The 21,992-nt window shown below is 40.2% G+C and overlaps 2 protein-coding genes across 4 annotated transcripts; both read left to right on the top strand.

Annotated features, from left to right (window-relative positions):
* The first annotated feature begins 919 nt into the window (after positions 1-919).
* On the top strand, positions 920-21,929 carry LOC135337313 (uncharacterized). 2 transcript variants are annotated; one of them, XM_064533230.1, is made up of 2 exons: positions 920-1,479; positions 17,135-21,929. In XM_064533230.1, exons 1-2 carry the CDS (start codon positions 1,458-1,460, stop codon positions 21,739-21,741), a joined length of 4,629 nt encoding a protein of 1,542 aa, XP_064389300.1. In that variant the 5' UTR covers positions 920-1,457; the 3' UTR covers positions 21,742-21,929. The 2 variants fall into 2 exon arrangements, with proteins under 2 accessions (XP_064389300.1, XP_064389299.1); XM_064533229.1 differs by lacking the exon at positions 920-1,479 and adding an exon at positions 16,605-17,024.
* On the top strand, positions 9,628-15,563 carry LOC135337314 (uncharacterized). Of its 2 annotated transcripts, XM_064533232.1 has the most exons (3): positions 9,628-9,760; positions 10,851-10,919; positions 11,027-15,563. In XM_064533232.1, exons 1-3 carry the CDS (start codon positions 9,703-9,705, stop codon positions 14,968-14,970), a joined length of 4,071 nt encoding a protein of 1,356 aa, XP_064389302.1. In that variant the 5' UTR covers positions 9,628-9,702; the 3' UTR covers positions 14,971-15,563. The 2 variants fall into 2 exon arrangements, with proteins under 2 accessions (XP_064389302.1, XP_064389301.1); XM_064533231.1 differs by lacking the exon at positions 9,628-9,760 and having other exon boundaries at positions 10,341-10,919; positions 11,027-15,562.
* Positions 21,930-21,992: the final 63 nt, after the last annotated feature.

The following is a 21,992-nucleotide window of genomic DNA, read 5'->3' as shown; positions in this document are numbered from 1 at the left end:
TTTTCGTGGGACAATGTGGTTTCCGTGAGCTCTGACCACATATATTTTACCGAAGCGACCTTGTATGCCTGCCTACCTTTACCTGCAGTGCAAGCAGTAACTTTATCCACGAAGTGACTAAATATTGCTCAACCACGAATTTTTTGGCCCCCGAAAATTATACCCGCTATATGCATGGTATTTGTATATGTAGTGTATAGACTCTACATGCAATGCGGTACAAATGCATGCATCACCACAACTATACACACACGCCTGGCACACAGCTTAATAATTATAGTATCACATGGCACACACACCTAGATGTACTATACCTAAAGGGAGTTCATTGTGCATCGTGTATGCCAGGTGATGATGATACAATGCCACTACACAAAGCAGTTCTCTCACACAACACTCAATGCCACTCTTTATAAAGCAGCCTTCTCACACAACACACAATGTCACTCCCTATAAAGCAGTTCTCTCACACGTCACACAACACACAATGCCACTTCCTATAAAGCAGTCCCCTCACACAACACACAATGCAATTACACAAAGCAGTTCTCTCACACAACACACAATGCCACTACCTATAAAGCAGTCTTCTCACATGTCACACAACACACAGTGCAATGCAACTTAAAGCAGTATAATTATGGTTGATCAAGTACTTTAAAACTCAAGTCAAGTGTGCATGGGGACACAATATATGCATGTTTATAGAGTCAATTAAATAAGAGTGCAACATTAATCCACAGTAAGTGAGTTATATATAGATGTTTCTATTATAGCCAGCAATGTTATTGGTTCACTGATAATTATACACATGCACACACACACACACACACGCATTTTTATCTCATCAGCTGCCAGCCATGCTTCGTAGTTTAGGTCGCCATGGTAACCATCCTCCGTTTCTGCATTTCCCCGGGAACTAAGATCAAGAGTTTCAAATTTCTTTGACCATTTCCTGTTCCCTCCAGAATCTCAATTCTTGCCACCGTTTTTAGGCATATTATAGTACGCTCTTGATAAATTCTTCATCTTCACTTTCTGTGCTGGTAGCGATAGAAGGGCTTGGGAAATCAAGTGTATATGTATATGTAGTATACAGATTCTACCCACCTAGCAATGCAGTACACATGCATGCATGCATCACCACAACTATGCATGCACATACACCCGGCACACAATACAATTCAACTACCTCAATAAGTATAGTATCACATGGCACACAAATCTGGTAGTTCATTGTGTGTTGTATGCCAGGTGGTGATGATATAATGCCACTACCAAAAGCAGTCTTCTCACATGTCACACAACACTACCTAATGCAGTCATCACATGATACACAACACATAAAGGAATGCAATTTAGAGCAGTATAATTATGGTTGATCAGGTACTTTACTTAATTAATAAACGTGTGGGACACAATGTGTCAATAAAGAACCTAGAGTGCATAAATCAGAAATGAGTGCAACATCCACAGCAAGTGAGTATTATACTGTGTTTTGCAAGTTGCTTGTCATTGTGCACAGTAAATGGGCGTTGTCTATAGCACTACTGAGTCTGTAGTAAAGTGAATGTGTCTATTCAGCAAAAAAAAATATATTTGCTAACTTAGTTAGCTAAGCTGTTAGTGTATATGCACATGCAGTACTCTGTTGACTTGCTATACCTCTGTTGATTTGAGCCAGTATGGCAGTTGTTTTAGTTATAGAAGTGCACTAAAGAGCAGGTAGAGATTAGAGGACATAAAGAAAGTTATGAGGCAGCACATTCCCGATTAAATCTAGTAACCACAGTAGTACTATAGACAACGCCCATTTACTGTGCACAATGACAAGCAACTTGCAAAACACAGTATCCACTATATATATAGGATATGCAATGTACACTGCGGCTGTAACTATATCCAGGGAGCAGCATATCATATAATTATACAATTATGTACCTCAGATATGCTGTCTAGAAGTAATCTCAGCTGGTTAGTGCGATTATTTTTGTTAGTATTACCAAATTGAATATTAAACGTTTGGGTTTCGTTGGAGCAAATGTTGGACCACAGAACTCACATCAAGGATTGACCATTGACGATTCTCGCGATGTTTACATCAAAGACTGCTACTTCTCGGACTTGAACGAAGGAGCAGTAGAAGTGGTATCTGGTACTGTAGTGATCACTTGGTGTAACTTCACAAATAACAAAGCTTCTATGTGGGGTGGAGCCATTTATGTTGACTTAGGTAGTAGTGTGTCCATCTTCAACAGTGAGCTTACAAATAACAGTGCTCACTCTGGTGGAGCGATTTTTGTTGTCTCAAGTAGTGTGTCCATCTCCAACAGTGAGCTGACAAACAATAGTGCTGGCTGGGGTGGTGGAGCGATTGGTGTTAACTCAGGTAGTGTGTCTATCTCCAACAGTGAGCTGACACACAACAGTGCTGACTCTTCTGGTGGAGCGATTTATGTTTTCTACTCAGGCAGTGTGTCCATCTCCAACAGTGAGCTGACACACAACAGTGCTGGCTATCGAGGTGGAGCGATTGTTGGCTCAGGTAGTGTGTCCATCTCCAACAGTGAGCTGACAAACAACAGAGCTAATGAGAGTGGGGTAATTGATGTCTCCCAATCTTCCACCTTGATAATCATCAACACTGACATTACTAATAACATGGCCAGTTTGAACATTTCGCAATCAAACGTAATATTCACTGGAATGAATATTGTCAGTAACAATGGTCGTCCCATTTATGCTTTCAATAGTCGAATCGAGTTTAATGGACCTACAACACTGAGTAACAATCATGGTGTGTTTGGTGGAGCCATCAGTGCTGACCAGAGTCAAATAGATATTAACACAGAAGGAGTGATCATCACCAACAACACAGCTACCTCTGGAGGAGGGATATTTCTGAGAGAGAGTACACTCTTTGTAAATGAGCCAATAAATATCTATCACAACACAGCACAAGATGGTGGGGGGATTTATGCATATTCCAGTAGAGTTGAGTTCCAATCAAGTGCAGATGAAAAATGCATATCATAATGGTAGGCCACTTCCTTCAAATACACAGAGTGAGATTTCTCACAACATTGCTGAGAATGGTGGAGGTATACATGCAGTATCATCAACTATTAAACTAACTCAATCACATGTCAACATTGACTCAAACACAGCTAACACTAGTGGAGGTGGAGTGTATCTACAGCAAAGTTCGAAACTGTACCTATTTAAAACGAATGAAGAAAGGGCTCAGGATCGATATGTTAAGCTAATGATTAACAACAACCTGGCTCAGTACGGAGGGGGGATATTTGTGGCAGATGACACACAAAGTGGTGCCTGCAGGAGGGCCACAGAAGATGATGCAACTCGAACTATTTTTGCTGACTGCTTCATTCAAACAATTAAACTGTATGAGTCCCGCTCTGATTCAAACTATTTCAACACATTCATGACTAACAACACGGCTACCCAGTCAGGAGCAGATATCTACCGAGGTCTGTTGGACAGGTGTACAATAAGTCAAAGTGCTGAATATCAAATTTCTTCAAATGGATCTATATTAGACTACATAAATAACATCATAAAATCCTCCACCAAATTATCAATCTCCTCTAGGCCTGTTCAGGTAATTTTTTGCAAAAATGACTACAGTATTATTTCAACAAGAAAGGGACACACATTTAAAGTCAGTGTTATAGCTGTTGACCAAGTTGGAAATCCAATAAATGCCACTATTCGCAGTTTTGTTGTCACTACGAGTGGAGTTGGTCGTCTTAAAGAAGGACAGGCTGAACAGAAAGTTGGCAATCAGTGCACAGAATTAAAGTACAATGTATTCTCACAAGACAGCTCTGCTCAAGTGGAACTCTATGCCGAGGGTCCGTGCAACAATATGGGAATTTCAAAACAACTGATCAATATTTCTTTTGAACTCTGCACATGCCCTAGTGGACTTCAGCCAATTCAGTCTGATATTGAGTGCAAGTGTGACTGTGATCCAGACTTGCAACTAGGATATCAGATAACAAAATGTTTTGAGGAAAAAGAAACTATAACGCTGGAAAGAAATAACAACACATGGATCGAAGTAATAAATACCACCAATAAAACAGGGTATGTTGTTAGCAGCTGTACACTTGACTATTGCGTGCAAAAACCAGTCAACATCAGTCTAAGTAACCCTGACGAACAGTGTGCTTACAATCGAAGTGGTGTCTTGTGTGGAGAATGTGAACCAGGACTCAGTCTTATGTTGGCTACGTCAAACTGTAAAGTGTGCTCTAATCTGTACCTTCTTCTACTAATACCATTTGCGCTGGCTGGCATATTGCTAGTTGCTTTAATTCTCGTGCTCAACATCACTATAGCAACTGGAAATATTCATGGCCTCATTTTTTATGCCAACATAGTAGCTGCTAATAGAGCAATTTTCTTTTCTAGTTTAAACAACTTTTTAACAGTTTTTGTATCATGGGTGAATCTTGACTTGGGAATTGAAACATGCTTTTACAATGGAATGAACTCTCAAGGGAAAGTACTCCTTCAACTTGTCTTTTCCGCTTACTTGTTTCTTCTAATGTTTTTTATTATCATTTTAAGCAAATATTTTGACTCATTTGCAAAGCTCCTCTCAAACAGGAACCCAGTTGCTGCCTTAGGTACACTCGTCCTACTCTCTTACTCCAAACTCTTACGATCTGTCATTGCTGCACTGCAATACAGGGTCTTGGATTATCCTGATGGTACAAGTTATATAGTTTGGGTGTACGACGGCAATGTGCAATATTTCACTCGCGATCACCTCCCTCGGTTTGTTGCTGCAGCCATTATCCTCATTGCTGGTGTAATGTTCACTGTACTGCTCTTTTTTGGACAATGGTTTCCACACTGTTCCAGGGTTATGATATGGACCAAGAATACGAAGTATTTTGGCTTCATGGATGCTTACCATGCTCCATTCACTCCCAAGCATCGCTACTGGGTGGGACTGCTTCTCTTTGCCTTGATTACACATAATCTTATCACTGCTATGGCTCCAGACACGTTTCTCCCTATTTTATCAGCTGAGGTTCTATCAGTTGGACTGATCAGCTGGAAACTACTGAATAATCGTTTGTATAAAAGTAAGTTTTGTGATTCCCTCGAAACTCTCTATCTACTCAATATTGTTATGCTTGCATTTGGCACCTCCTATGTCAAAGACACCAAGAACAGTCAGTCAGCACTAGCCAATACTTCAATGGCTATATCATTCACCTTATTTGTGACAACCCTCTGCTACCATTGTTACCAATTCGTGCTCAAGAAGAGCAATACATGGCTGAAGGTAGAGGACACCATAAGAAACTTACGAGCTGGTGCTGCAGACATGAGACTCCGACGAGCTAACAATGACTGGGAAATGTATCAGCAGGTAGCCGATGAAAATGATGAAGATGAATTACTCGAAGCAGTAGATGACTATGAACAAAGAGATGCCTTGAACCTACCTTACACTGATGGAGCCGTCAGAGAAGCTGACCCTGATCGTTACATCACTCCTCCCATCATCAGACCAGCCACGAGGCCGGACCAACTAAGAGAGCCTGCCCTGGACGTACTAGCCCCCCTCACCACAGAGGACTACAGACCAGCCCCTCCCCCTCCAAGAGTCAACCATTGTCCTGCTGTTACACACACAGAAATCGGCCCCATACACAATGAAGTGTGAACTGTTTTATTTAGCTGAGGTACCTTATCATGTAAGAATAGTAGTTCCAACAGTTACTGTTGTTGGTAATTGTTTATGTCACTAGTTTAAGAGATTATTTTTGTAGAGATAAAAATGGTTGCTATGCATTAGCAAGGGTGTATGAAGAGAAGAGGGTATGCAACTCACAATGTATACTGCGTATGCGTCGTATTATTGATGAGTCAGCAGAATATGCTATATTTAGCCATGATTTAGCCACTGCCCACTAGGGAATAAAGTGGGCGTGCAATACATTCTTTACTACTTTTAGACATAAACCCCCGCCCATTTGTACATAAACCACCACCCATTTGTAATAGGATAGATTGTAGTTGAATGCCCTCTTCTCTTCATGTCCTTGGTATTATGCCATATACAGAGCACTGGATTGCTTTGATCTGCCCACTCACTAGGCAACAAGCTATAATGTTGGCTAACAAGATAATTATGCATGTACATTATATGAGGTCAATTACGACACAAGATGATATGAAAACAAAGCAGTAATTGTGTTGACAATACAAAGACCACAAGTCTAGATCAATTCATACACTCAGTGCACAACACCAATATACCACTATCGTATCTATATCAGTGCACAACACCAATACCACTATCGTATCTATATCAGTGCACAACACCAATACCACTATCGTATCTATATCAGTGCACAGCACCAATATACCACTATCGTATCTATATCAGTGCACAACACCAATACCACTATCGTATCTATATCAGTGCACAACACCAATACCACTCGTATCTATATCAGTGCACAACACCAATACCACTATCGTATCTATATCAGTGCACAACACCAATACCACTATCGTATCTATATCAGTGCACAACACCAATATACCACTATCGTATCTATATCAGTGCACAACACCAATACCACTATCGTATCTATATCAGTGCACAGCACCAATATACCACTATCGTATCTATATCAGTGCACAACACCAATACCACTATCGTATCTATATCAGTGCACAACACCAATACCACTATCGTATCTATATCAGTGCACAACACCAATACCACTCGTATCTATATCAGTGCACAACACCAATACCACTATCGTATCTATATCAGTGCACAACACCAATACCACTATCGTATCTATATCAGTGCACAACACCAATATACCACTATCGTATCTATATCAGTGCACAACACCAATACCACTATCGTATCTATATCAGTGCACAATACCAATACCACTATCGTATCTATATCAGTGCACAACACCAATACCACTATCGTATCTATATCAGTGCACAACACCAATACCACTATCGTATCTATATCAGTGCACAATACCAATACCACTATCGTATCTATATCAGTGCACAACACCAATATACCACTATCGTATCTATATCAGTGCACAACACCAATACCACTCGTATCTATATCAGTGCACAACACCAATACCACTATCGTATCTATATCAGTGCACAACACCAATACCACTATCGTATCTATATCAGTGCACAACACCAATACCACTATCGTATCTATATCAGTGCACAACACCAATACCACTATCGTATCTATATCAGTGCACAACACCAATACCACTATCGTATCTATATCAGTGCACAACACCAATACCACTATCGTATCTATATCAGTGCACAACACCAATACCACTATCGTATCTATATCAGTGTATGTACTTACAGTAGCCAAAGAGCAAGACCACATCTTTTATGTAGATCAAATGAACCCAATGTTCATATAATTATACTTGGTGGCTTTACTGTCAGGACAGTACCTGCATTAGGTGATGCCTATAGTTACATGTAAGTGGCCAACCAGTAAACACATACATCGAACGGGATCCAAGAAGTAGAGCACCTTTACGTAAAGAGGAGGACATGACACAACACATTCAATTCTGCTTGCTGCTACGTACTACACTGACAACGCATAATGACTAAAAAACAATACCGCAATAATGTACTGTACAATTAATTTTGTATATAACTATAATCCATCGCTTGAACGTCCAATCGCTTTGAGGAACCGGTACGAACTACCTTCGATGTATGTGATACTTATTTAAACTAACCGTCAGCTGATTTAGTAGCACACGATTTAGAAGCCTGCATGAAATCACTTCTGTAGTATGTCGAGTATATAGCAAGTGTCCGAGTCCTATATTATATTAATAACATGTTCTTCTCCTCCAGCAATTTGCTGCAACCCAGTGTACGTGTACCCCTGTGTACTGATGAACCCAATACTATACGCACCAAGGATCTTTGCCAAGATCCTCGATGTGTAATATATTCCAGTATGTATCGCTTCAGCTTCTGTCTGATACGATATAGAACACACTCTCCACTCTGTGGGGACAATTCTAACACAATCTGCATGTGCAATTGGTTTGTGCTTGAGTGATTTTTCTGACAGAATATCGTCCACCACAATCAAGAAACAAATTATTGGTCAATGTCAATGTCTAATGAGGCTATATATATAAGCTACAAAATCTCCCTAGTTAGTGGCGTAGGTAATTCTCAAAGGGAGGCTCTAGTTTTTTGAATGGATAAAAATACCGCTATCTACATTGTGCAGCTTGATAATTCATCTCTATACTTAATAGCCTAGAAAGATGAGGGGCTCCAGCCCCTGGAGCCCCTCATCTTTCTAGGCTACTGCAAGTAAAATTATATTTCCACCTGTATTACATGATAAGATCACTGAGGTCCCTGAAAATGAGTGGGAAATGATAACAGCCACTGTTGGGGTGGCCACCATAAACAAATGTCACAGCGCTGAGCAGTTGAGTACATCCAATAGGGCTTAAGAAATGTTCTCTGACAAATTAAGCTGCACCTAGTCGCAACATTTGCAGGCCAGCCAAGCATAGATACCGTCGTTGTTGCCAGGCAATGGGGATATCAATTGTGTTGCATGTTGATGTGGATTGCTGACAATGCATGAATCACGTAGCTATAGTATTTGAAGCCAGTAATCTGGGTCAAGTGTGTGTGTGTTACAGTGATTGTGTAATCCTCTCTTTGCACTCAAAACATAAACATTCTAAGGTATATGTTTTGAGTGCAAAGAGAGGAATACAATTTGTAATACAAATTGTAATATTACGAGGTAGTATATTACTATTGATGCAGGCAGTGTTTTGAAATCCAAAATGCAATATTCTCCCCAGCTAGGCCCTTCTATCGCTGTCACATGCACTTGTGGTAGTGACATGACATGCCGTTATGTGGGAGTATTATTATTTACAGTAATTGGCATGTGATAGATGGCTTCAATTAGCATGGCCATATATAGTTAAGTGTGTGCACATTACCATGACTATACGCACATGAGCCATGGCACACACACACACACACACACACACACCTGAAGCAGTATCAATGCAGGAACTCTCCAAGAGATATGTCATTACGGCCGTATATAGTAGAACATTGGAATTACAATGCGCATCGAATGAGGAATGAGTTTGCATGTTTCCATGCAGTCAATTAGTATAGATATAGATAAGACAAATGTGTATATACAGCTAATAAATAGAGGGCCTCACATAGAGAAAGATTCTCAGGTTTATCTATGAACATGTCACTGATAGCCCCACAGTGGGGGGTCTGTACTCACCAGGGGGCACACAGGAGACCTGCATGGTGCTTGAGTTCATCATCTTTCATGTCTTGATTACATTAAAGCATTGTATAGTTACGTATGTACCAATATATGTACCGATGTGTAATGTATGAAATTATAAGAGTCAATGCAGTACATTGTTAATTGGAGTATCTTGTTTCAATCAAAACTGGCATGTAATAGTACATATCTCACGATGTGGGAGTCTCAATACTTTTAACGTTTTCCAAACAGGATACTCTGGACTCTATATTTAGAGGAACCACACAGCAAGTACTGAGTCTACCTCAAAACAGGGAGAGGTGGTTGAATAATTATACAAGAGCAGTTGCATGCATGTGGAAAATAGCAAAAGTGTAGTGAAACAAAAAAAAGTGACATCCGTTAAACGTAAGTTGAAGACTATAATCTGCACTATAAACAATATTTAACTTTACAGCCGAAACCAGCTATATATACTAACCTCAATCCAAGGCCTGTGAAGGAGGCTATAGCTTTATATACTAGCCTCAATCCAAGACCTGTGAAGGAGGCTAGCTTTATATATACTAGCCTCAATCCAAGGCCTGCATGTGAAGGAGGCTAGCTTTATATACTAGCCTCAATCCAAGGCCTGTGAAGGAGGCTAGCTTTAATATATATACTAGCCGGGGTAATAGGACTATGCAGACATTGTTGATGAAATATTTTTACTCGTGGAGACCTTACAAATAATTGTTCAAACATGCGCAGACAGACACAGCAGAGATATTAGACACAGGTAGCTAGCCAGCATAATCATTGGCTTGCCTGTTTCTTATTAAGAAATATATGTTGTTCTAATTATTATTATATAATAAATTATTATGGTGACCTGTTATACAGGCTTGCTATCATGCAGCATTTCTAGGTTCTGCTGTACAATATTTCTATGTCCTTAATGCTGTAAATCATATGGAATTGTGATCATTGTGGTTGAGCAACTGCAAAAGTCAACTTCCAACTGCAAAAGCCAACTGCAAAAGCCAACTGCAAAAGTCAACTGCATAAGCCAACTGCAAAAGACAACTGCAAAAGCCAACTGCAAAAGCCAACTGCAAAAGTCAACTGCCAACTGCAGAAGCCAACAGCAGAAGCCAACTGCAGAAGCGCATGCGAAATGAACCGCAAATGCAAAATGGAGTAGGTGTATACCTCAGGCCCACCGTAGTAATTAGTTTGAATCAGTCTTGTTTGTTTGTGCGTTACACGCCCTTTTACCTGACACACTTTGATGTCTGACGGAGTTCGGCGACTTACTCTAGTGTGAATACACACATGGTGTGCATGTGGTTAGTTATAGGTACATTTCCTATACTTCACAGTTTATACAACTACAAGTATTTGTGACGTAGCAAGAGGAAAGCCTGGAAAGGAATGTGTTTGATACGTATACTCCTATTCATGCACTCCTGTATAGATACACATCTCTATATAATTACCATAATTAGTTCAATTCTAGATGTGAAAGAGCGCTTGTTGATTATTGCAAAAGTATCGAAACAAAAAAGCGTGCAACATCCATTAAACAGTGAGTTGAAGATTATAATTTGCACTAGACGGTATGCAGCTATTTATATAGCCATTTGCGTGCAACATAATCATAATAATTATATAGTAACCATCATACAACTTCAGATATGCTGTCTAGAAGTATTCTCAGCTGGTTAGTGCTGCTGCTGAGCCTAGCTACTGTTACCAGGAGTGAGCACTATCACATTGTGCCAGTGGATTCAACCGACTTGTGTCATGACTATCGAAATGGAACTTGTTTCACTCTCGAGCAGCTTGTTCAAACAGACCTGTTATCTAGTGGAGACAATCTCACCTTGAGCTTTCTACCTGGACATCATGTGTTAACTGAGCAGTTATTGATTTGTAACTTCTCACATGTGCAAATCACCTGCCAGAACACAAGTACAACTGTAGTTGGATTCCATAGCAACGGTGCGATACGTTTTGTTAGTATTACCAAATTGAATATTGAATGCTTGGGTTTCGTTGGGCTAAATGTTGGACCACAAAACTCACATCATCAAGGTTTGATCATTGATGGTGCCAATGATGTGTACATTAAAGACTGCTACTTTTCAGACTTTGTATTACTCAATCAAGCGGAAAAATATCTCGTTAAGATTACTAATACTCAAACTGCAACAGTTGAGAGCACTCCCTTTATGAACAACATTGGTCGGGCACTGCACGTTGAGGCTGATGATGTGTACATAACAAATAGTGTGTTCATTAGAAATGATGGAGGTGCAGTTGACATTGTATCAAACAACTCTCTGATCAACAACACAAAGTTCAACTACAACAGTGCTGGGAACGGAGGAGCAGTAGTGATATCTGGTACTGTAGTGATCACTTGGTGTAACTTTACATTTAACATAGCTTCTCGATATGGTGGAGTGATTGCTGTTTACTCAGGCAGTAGTGTGTCCATCTCCAACAGTGAACTGACAAACAACAGTGCTGACTATGGTGGAGTGATTAGTGTTTACTCAGGCAGTGTGTCCATCAACAACACTGACATTACTAATAACATGGCCAGTTTGAACATATCGCAATCAAATGTAACATTCACTGGAATGAATATTGTCAGTAAGAATGATCGTCCCATTTATGCTTTCAATAGTCGAATCGAGTTTAATGGACCTACAACACTGAGTAACAATCATGGTATGTTTGGTGGAGCCATTAGCTCTGACCAGAGTCAAATATATATTAACACGAAAGGAGTGATCATCACCAACAACACAGCTACCTCTGGAGGAGGGATATTTCTGAGAGAGAGTACACTCCTTGTAAATGAGCCAATAAAGATCTATCACAACACAGCACAGGATGGTGGGGGGATTTATGCATATTCCAGTAGAGTTGAGTTCCAATCAGTGCAGATGGTAGATGAATATGGTAGGCCACTTCCTCCAAATAAACAAAGTGGGATTGCTCACAACATTGCTGAGAATAATGGTGGAGGTATTATTGCAGTATCATCAACTATTGAACTTACTCATTCACACGTCAACATTGACTCAAACACAGCTAAAGCTAGTGGAGGTGGAGTGTATCTGCAACAAAGTTCTAAACTGTACCTATTGAAAAAGGATGGAGAACATTATTGGAGTCAGAATCGATATGTTAAGTTAATAATTAACAACAACTTGGCTCAGTACGGAGGAGGAATATTTGTGGCAGATGACACAGAGAGTAGTGCCTGCAAAGGAGGGGCCACAGAAACTGAAACCATTTTTGCTGACTGCTTCATTCAAACAATTAATCTGTATGGTCAAATATACTCTGATGTAAACCACTTCAACACATTCATGACAAAGAACACAGTTACCCAGTCAGGAGCAGACATCTATGGAGGTCTGTTGGACAGGTGTACTGCAAGTCAAAATGCTGAATATCACATTTCTTCAAACGGATTGGACTACATCCAAAATACTGTCAACTCCTCCATCGAGCCACTATCAATCTCCTCTAGGCCTGTTCAAGTAATTTTGTGCAACTATTCACAATATGACTATGGTTCTATAAAAAAAGGACACACATTTACAATCAGTGTTATGGCTGTTGACCAAGTTGGAAATCCAATGAATGCCACAATTCGCAGTTCTGTTGTCAGTGGGAGTGGACGTGATCGTTTCAAAGAAGGACAGGCAAAACATGAAATTGGTAATCAGTGCACAGAATTAGAGTACAATGTATTCTCACAAGACAACTCTGCTCAAGTAGAACTCTATGCCGAGGGTCCATGCAACAATATGGGAATTTCAAAACAACTTATCAATATTTCGTTTGAACTCTGCACATGCCCTAGTGGACTCAAACCAATTCAGTCCGATATTGAGTGCAAGTGTGACTGTGATCCAGAATTGCAACAAGGATATCAGATAACAAACTGTTCTGAGGAAAATGGGACCATAAAGCTGGAAAGTGATAACAACATATGGATAAAAGTCATAAATACCACCGACGAAACAGGGTATGTCGTTAGCAACTGTGCATTTGACTATTGCGTACAAAAACCATTCAACATTAGTCTAAGCAACCCTGACGAACAGTGTGCCTACAATCGAAGAGGTGTCTTGTGTGGAGAATGTGAACCAGGACTCAGTCTTGTGTTGGCTACGTCAAACTGTAAAGAATGCTCTAATCTTTACCTTCTTCTACTAATACCATTTGCCCTGACAGGCATATTGCTAGTTGCTTTAATTCTCATGCTCAACATCACTATAGCAACTGGAAATATTCATGGCCTCATATTTTACGCCAACATAGTAGCTGCTAATAGAGCAATTTTCTTTTCTAGTTTAAACAACTTTTTAACAGTTTTCGTATCATGGGTGAATCTTGACTTAGGAATCGAGACATGCTTTTACAATGGAATGAACTCTCAAGGAAAAGTGCTCCTTCAACTTGTCTTTTCCGCTTACTTGTTTCTTCTAATGTTTTTTATTATCATTCTAAGCAAATATTTTGCAAAGCTCCTCTCCAACAGGAACCCAGTTGCTGCCTTAGGCACACTCATCCTACTCTCTTACTCCAAACTCTTACGGTTTGTCATTGCTGCATTGCAACACAGGGTCTTGGACTATCCTGATGGTACAAGTGATATAGTTTGGTTGTTTGATGGCAATGTACAATATTTCGCTCGCGATCACCTCCCTCGGTTTGTTGCTGCAGCCATAATCCTCATTGCTGGTGTAATGTTCACTGTACTGCTCTTCTTTGGACAATGGTTTCCACGCTGTTCCAAGGTTATGATATGGACCAAGAATACAAAATACAGTGGCTTCATGGATGCATACCATGCTCCATTCACTCCCAAGCATCGCTACTGGGTGGGACTGCTTCTCTTTGCTTTAATTATTCATAATCTAGTAGCTGCCGTGGCTGTCGACACTTACCTCCCTATTCTATCAGCTGGGGTTCTATCAGTTGGACTGATTGTCTGGAAACTACTAAATAATCGCTTGTACAAAAGTAAGTTTTGTGATTCCCTCGAAACTCTCTATCTATTCGATGTTGCTATTCTAGCGTTTGGCACCTTCTACGTCAAAGATACAAATAAAGATCAGTCAGTACTAGCCAATACTTCAATGGCTATATCATTCACCTTATTTGTGACAACACTCTGCTATCACTTTTACCAAGTCGTACTCAAGAAGAGCAATACATGGCTGAAGATAGAAGACACCATAAGAAACTTACGAGCTGGTGCTGCAGACATGAGACTTCGACGAGCTAACAATGCTCGGGAAATGTATCAGCTGGTAGCCGATGAAAATGATGAAGATGAATTACTCGAAGCAGTAGATGATTATGAACAAAGAGACGCCTTGAACCCACCTTACACTGATGGAGCCGTGGAAGAAGCTGACCCTGATCGTTACATCACTCCTCCCATCATCAGACCAGCCACGAGGCCGGACCAGCTGAGACTATCCTACATGGATGATCTAGCCCCTCTCACCACAGAGGACTACAGACCAGCCCCTCCTCCTCTAAGAGTCAACCATCGTCCTGCTGTTACACACACAGAAATCGGCCATATACGCAATGAAGTATAAACTGTTTTATTTAGCTGAAGTACCTTATCATGTAAATAACATTTGTAGGGATTGTTAGTTCCAACAGTTACTGTCGTTAGCACTTGTTTATGTCACTATAGTTTAAAGAGAGATATGCTTTTTTGTAGATTCTTGTAGATTTATTTTTTGTAGATATTTAATGGTTGTGGTATATATGAATTGTTTCGATTCACACATAATTATCTACGCTACCAATAGATTACATTCATGAGGTCAATTACCAAAGAGTAAAACCGTACTATGTATGTATATGAACCTTCCAGAGTTAATTTCTCACCATTGCCTGTTCCCTCCAGAATCTCGATCCTTGCCACTGCTCCTTGATAAACTTCTTCATCATCAACTTTTCTGTGCTTATAAAGAGTCCATGAAATCTGCTACAATCACACAGTTCTCATCTGTCAATACTAACAGTATAATTATTAACTCTAAAATAAGTGTTGTCTTAAGAAGTCGACATGCATACAATGGTATACTGCTGTACGTATTATCTAACGTTTGTAGTGCAGTACAGAGTGGAGCAATTCCCAGAATCAGGCGACCCTGCAAAGCGGAGCTACACTTGTTTCTTTGTGAGGGTTGTAAAGTGCTGAGTCAGCAATATTCTAGCTATAAGCGCTAATATATAGCGCTTATAACTATAGGTGCTGCATGTATATTAGCGCTTATAGCTAGAATATTGCTGACTGACGTTCTGACGAAAATCAGTAGTTTTTTCAAGTTATCACTGCTCGAACTGGAAGCGACTTGGCCTATCCAAGTTTTCGCTGGATAATAAGCCCATGGCCATCTGTTAGTGTGTGTAATTTACGATGGTGGCCCTGAGGTATACACCTGCTCCATTTTGCGTTTGCGGTTCATTTTGCAGTTCAACTATGCTTTTGCAGTTCATTTTTGCAGTTCGCTTCTGCAGTTCGCTTCTGCAGTTGAAAAAGTCAGTTGCTCAATCTCACAATATCACATGACATCAACATGTGCTTTAATAAGAAACAGGCAGGAGAATAATTATGCTGGCTATAGCTAGCTATAGCTGTGTCTAATTCTAATACCTCTGCTGTGTCTGTCTGTGTTTTATCATGGCACATTTGCAATAACTCAACGGTATATACGGGTAATAGGACTATGCAGACATTAATATTGAATACCCCATTTCAACTATCTGTTGATGAAATATTTTTACTCGTGGAGACCTTACAAATAATTGTTCAAACATGCGCAGACAGACACAGCAGAGATATTAGACACAGGTAGCTAGCCAGCATAATCATCGGCTTACCTGTTTCTTATTAAGAAATATATGTTGTTCTAATTATTATTATATAATAAATTATTATGGTGACCTGTTATACAGGCTTGCTATCATGCGGCATTCTATGTTCTGCTGTACAATATTTCTATGTCCTTAATTGTAAATCATATGGAATTGTGATCATTGTGACTGAGCAACTGCAAAAGTCAACTTCCAACTGCAAAAGCCAACTGCAAAAGCCAACTGCAAAAGTCAACTGCATAAGCCAACTGCAAAAGACAACTGCAAAAGCCAACTGCAAAAGCCAACTGCAAAAGTCAACTGCCAACTACAGAAGCCAACTGCAGAAGCCAACTGCAGAAGCGCATGCGAAATGAACCGCAAATGCAAAATGGAGTAGGTGTATACCTCAGGCCCACCGTAGTAATTAGTTTGAATCAGTCTTGTTTGTTTGTGCGTTACACGCCCTTTTACCTGACACACTTTGATGTCTGACGGAGTTCGGCGACTTACTCTAGTGTGAATACACACATGGTGTGCATGTGGTTAGTTATAGGTACATTTCCTATACTTCACAGTTTATACAACTACAAGTATTTGTGACGTAGCAAGAGGAAAGCCTGGAAAGGAATGTGTTTGATACGTATACTCCTATTCATGCACTCCTGTATAGATACACATCTCTATATAATTACCATAATTATTTCAATTCTAGATGTGAAAGAGCGCTTGTTAACTATTGCAAAAGTAGCGAAACAAAAAAGCGTGCAACATCCATTAAACAGTGAGTTGAAGATTATAATTTGCACTAGACGGTATGCAGCTATTTATATAGCCATTTGCGTGCAACATAATCATAATAATTATATAGTAACCATCATACATGCACTTCAGATATGCTGTCTAGAAGTATTCTCAGCTGGTTAGTGCTACTGACCCTAGCTACTGTTACCAGGAGTGAGCACTATCGTATTGTGCCAGTGGATTCAACCGACTCGTGTAATGGCTATCGAAATGGAACTTGTTTCACTCTCGAGCAGCTTGTTCAAACAGACCTGCTATCTGGTGGAGACAATCTCACCTTGAGCTTTCTACCTGGACATCATGTGTTAACTGAGCAGTTATTGATTCGTAACTTCTCACATGTGCAAATCACTGGTCAGAACACAAGTACAACTGCAGTTGGATTCCATAGCAATGGTGCGATACGTTTTGTTAGTATTACCAAATTGAATATTGAACGCTTGGGTTTTATTGGAGCGAATGTTGGATTACAAAACTCACATCAAGGTTTGATCATTGATGGTGCCAATGATGTGTACATCAAAGACTGCAACTTTTCGGACTTTGTATTACTCAATCAAGCGGAAAACCACCTCGTTAAGATTACTAATACTCAAACTGCAACAGTTGAGAGCACTCTCTTTATGAACAACATTGGTCGGGCACTGCACGTTGAGGCTGATGATGTGTACATAACAAACAGTGTGTTCACTAGAAATGATGGAGGTGCAGTTTTCATTAAATCAAACAACGCACTGATCAACAACACAGAGTTCAACTATAACAGTGCTGAGAGCGGAGGAGCAGTAGAAGTGGTATCTGGTGCTGTAGTGATCACTTGGTGTAACTTCACAAATAACAAAGCTTCTCAGAATGGTGGAGCGATTAGTGTTGTCTCAGGTAGTGTGTCCATTTCCAACAGTGAGCTGACAAACAACAGTGCTGACTATTATGGTGGAACGATTAATGTTGACTCAGGTAATGTGTCCATCTCCAACAGTGAGCTGACAAACAACAGTGCTGACTCTTATGGTGGAGCGATTTATGTTATCTCAGGTAGTGTGTCCATCTTCAACAGTGAGCTGACAAACAACAGTGCTACTAACTATGGTGGAGCGATTAGTGTTCACTCAGGTAATGTGTCCATCTTCAACAGTGAGCTGACAAACAACAGTGCTGACTATAGTGGTGGAGCGATTGTTGTTGGCTCAGGTAGTTTGTCCATCTCCAACAGTGAGCTGACAAACAACAGTGCTGAGTATTATGGTGGAGCGATTTATATTTTCTCAGTTAATGTGTCCATATCCAACAGTGAGCTGACAAACAACAGTGCTAACTATGGTGGAGCAATTGTTGTTGACTCAGGTAATGTGTCCATCTCCAACAGTGAGCTGACAAACAACAGTGCTGACTATTATGGTGGAACGATTAATGTTGACTCAGGTAGTGTGTCCATCTCCAACAGTGAGCTGACACACAGCAGTGCTGAATATGGTGGAGCAATTTATGTTCTCTCAGGTAGTGTGTCCATCTCCAACAGTGAGCTGACACACAACTTTGCTAAAAAGGGAGGGGTAATTTATGTCTTCCAATCTTCCACCTTGATCATCCATAACACTGACATTACTAATAACATGGCCAGTTTGAACATTTTGCAATCAAACGTAACATTCACTGGAAGGAATATTGTCAGTAACAATGGTCGTCCCATTTATGCTTTCAATAGTCGAATCGAGTTTAATGGACCTACAATACTGAGTAACAATCATGGTGTGTTTGGTGGAGCTATCAGCGCTGACCATAGTCAAATATATATTAACACGAAAGGAGTGATCATCACCAACAACACAGCTACCTCTGGAGGAGGGATATTTCTGAGAGAGAGTACACTCCTTGTAAAAGAGCCAATAAAGATCTATCACAACACAGCACAGGATGGTGGGGGCATTTATGCATATTCCAGTAGAGTTGAGTTCCAATCAGTGCAGATGGAAAATGCATATGGCTATCTAATTCCTCCAAAAAGTGAGATTCCTCTACAGAGTGAGATTCCTCCACAGAGTGAGATTGCTCACAACATTGCTGAGAATGGTGGAGGTATACATGCAGTATCTTCAACTATTAAACTAACTCAATCACATGTCAACATTGACTCAAACACAGCTAACACAAGTGGAGGTGGAGTGTATCTACAGCAAAGTTCGAAACTGTACCTATTTAAAATGAATGAAGAATATACTCAGGATCGATATGTCAAGCTAATGAGTAACAACAACTTGGCTCAGTACGGAGGGGGGATATTTGTGGCAGATGACACACAGAGTGGTGCCTGCAGAGGAGGGGCCACAGAAGATGATGCAACTCGAACTATTTTTGCTAACTGCTTCATTCAAACAATTAAACTGTATGAGTCCCGCTCTGATTCAAACTATTTCAACACAAACTATTTCAACACATTCATGACTGACAACACGGCTACCCAGTCAGGAGCAGACATCTACGGAGGTCTGTTGGACAGGTGTACAGTAAGTCAAAATGCTGAATATAAATCTTTAAACGGATTGGACTACGTAAAAAAAACTGTCAACTCCTCCATCGAGCCACTATCAATCTCCTCTAGGCCTGTTCAAGTAATTTTGTGCAACTATTCACAATACGACTATGGTTCTACAAAAAAAGGACACACATTTACAATCAGTGTTATGGCTGTTGACCAAGTTAGAAATCAAATGAATGCCACAATTCGCAGTTCTGTTGTCAGTGAGAGTGGACGTGATCGTTTCAAAGAAGGACAGGCAAAACATGAAATTGGTAATCGGTGCACAGAATTAGAGTACAATGTATTCTCACAAGACAGCTCTGCTCAAGTGGAACTCTATGCCGAGGGTCCATGCATCAATTTAGGAATTTCAAGACAACTTATAAATATATATTTTCAACCCTGCATATGCCCTATTGGACTTCAGCCAATTCAGTCCGATATTGAGTGCAGGTGTGACTGTGATCCAGACTTGCAACAAAGATATCAGATAACAAACTGTTCCGATGAAAATGGTACCATAAAGTTGGAAAGCAATAACAACATATGGATAGGAGTAACTAATACCACTAACGGAACAGGGTATATTGTTAGTAACTGTACATTTGACTATTGTGTAGAAAAACCAGTCAACATCAGTCTAAGCAACCCTGACGAACAATGTGCTTACAATCGAAGTGGTGTCTTGTGTGGAGAATGTGAACCAGGACTAAGTCTTGTGCTGGCTACGTCAAACTGTCAAAAATGCTCTAATTTTTCCCTTCTTCTACTAATTCCATTTGCGCTGGCAGGCATATTGCTAGTTGCTTTAATTCTTGTGCTCAACTTCACTATAGCAACTGGAAATATTCATGGCCTCATTTTTTACGCCAACATAGTAGCTGCTAATAGAGCAATTTTCTTTCCTAGTTTAAACAACTTTTTAACAGTTTTTGTATCATGGGTGAATCTTGATTTAGGTATTGAGACATGTTTTTACAATGGAATGAACTCTCAACGAAAAGTACTCCTTCAACTTGTCTTCCCAGTTTACTTGTTTCTTCTAATGTTTCTAATCATCATGTTGAGCAAATATTTTGACTCATTTGCAAAGCTCCTCTCCAACAGGAACCCAGTTGCTGCCTTAGGCACACTCATCCTACTCTCTTACTCCAAACTCTTACGGTTTGTCATTGCTGCACTGCAACACAGGGTCTTGGATTATCCTGATGGTACAAGTGATATAGTTTGGGTGTACGATGGCAATGTGCAATACTTCGCTCCTGATCACATCCCTCGGTTTGTTGCTGCAGCCATTATCCTCATTGCTAGTGTATTGTTCACTGTACTACTCTTCTTTGGACTATGGTTTCCACGCTGTTCCAAGGTTATGATATGGACCAAGAATACAAAGTACACTGGCTTCATGGATGCATACCATGCTCCATTCACTCCCAAGCATCGCTACTGGGTGGGACTGCTTCTCTTTGCTTTAATTATTCATAATCTAGTAGCTGCCATGGCTCTCGACACTTACCTCCCTATTCTATCAGCTGAGGTTCTATCAGTTGGACTGATTGTCTGGAAACTACTAAATAATCGCTTGTACAAAAGTAAGTTTTGTGATTCCCTCGAAACTCTTTATCTATTCGATGTTGCTATTCTAGCGTTTGGTACCTCTTATGTCAAAGATACGAATAAAGATCAGTCAGCACTAGCCAATACTTCGATGGCTATATCATTCACCTTATTTGTGACAACACTCTGCTATCACTTTTACCAAGTCGTACTCAAGAAGAGCAATACATGGCTGAAGATAGAAGACACCATAAGAAACTTACGAGCTGGTGCTGCAGACATGAGACTTCGCCGAGCTAACAATGCCCGGGAAATGTATCAGCTGGTAGCCGATGAAAATGATGAAGATGAATTACTCAAAGCAGTAGACGACTATGAACAAAGAGACGCCTTGAACCCACCTTACACTGATGGAGCCGTGGAAGAAGCTGACCCTGATCGTTACATCACTCCTCCCATCATCAGACCAGCCACGAGGCCGGACCAGCTGAGACTATCCTACATGGATGATCTAGCCCCTCTCACCACAGAGGACTACAGACCAGCCCCTCCTCCTCTAAGAGTCAACCATCGTCCTGCTGTTACACACACAGAAATCGGCCATATACGCAATGAAGTATAAACTGTTTTATTTAGCTGAAGTACCTTATCATGTAAATAACATTTGTAGGGATTGTTAGTTCCAACAGTTACTGTCGTTAGCACTTGTTTATGTCACTACAGTTTAAAGAGAGATATGCTTTTTTTGTAGATTCTTGTAGATTTATTTTTTGTAGATATTTAATGGTTGTGGTATATATGAATTGTTTCGATTCACACATAATTATCTACGCTACCAATAGATTACATTCATGAGGTCAATTACCAAAGAGT

This window comes from Halichondria panicea, chromosome 6 (assembly GCF_963675165.1).
Source record: "Halichondria panicea chromosome 6, odHalPani1.1, whole genome shotgun sequence".
NCBI classification, from domain to species: Eukaryota; Metazoa; Porifera; class Demospongiae; order Suberitida; family Halichondriidae; genus Halichondria; species Halichondria panicea.
Note: the sequence above shows the minus strand (reverse complement) of the source record. Positions and strands in the feature narration are given on the sequence as shown.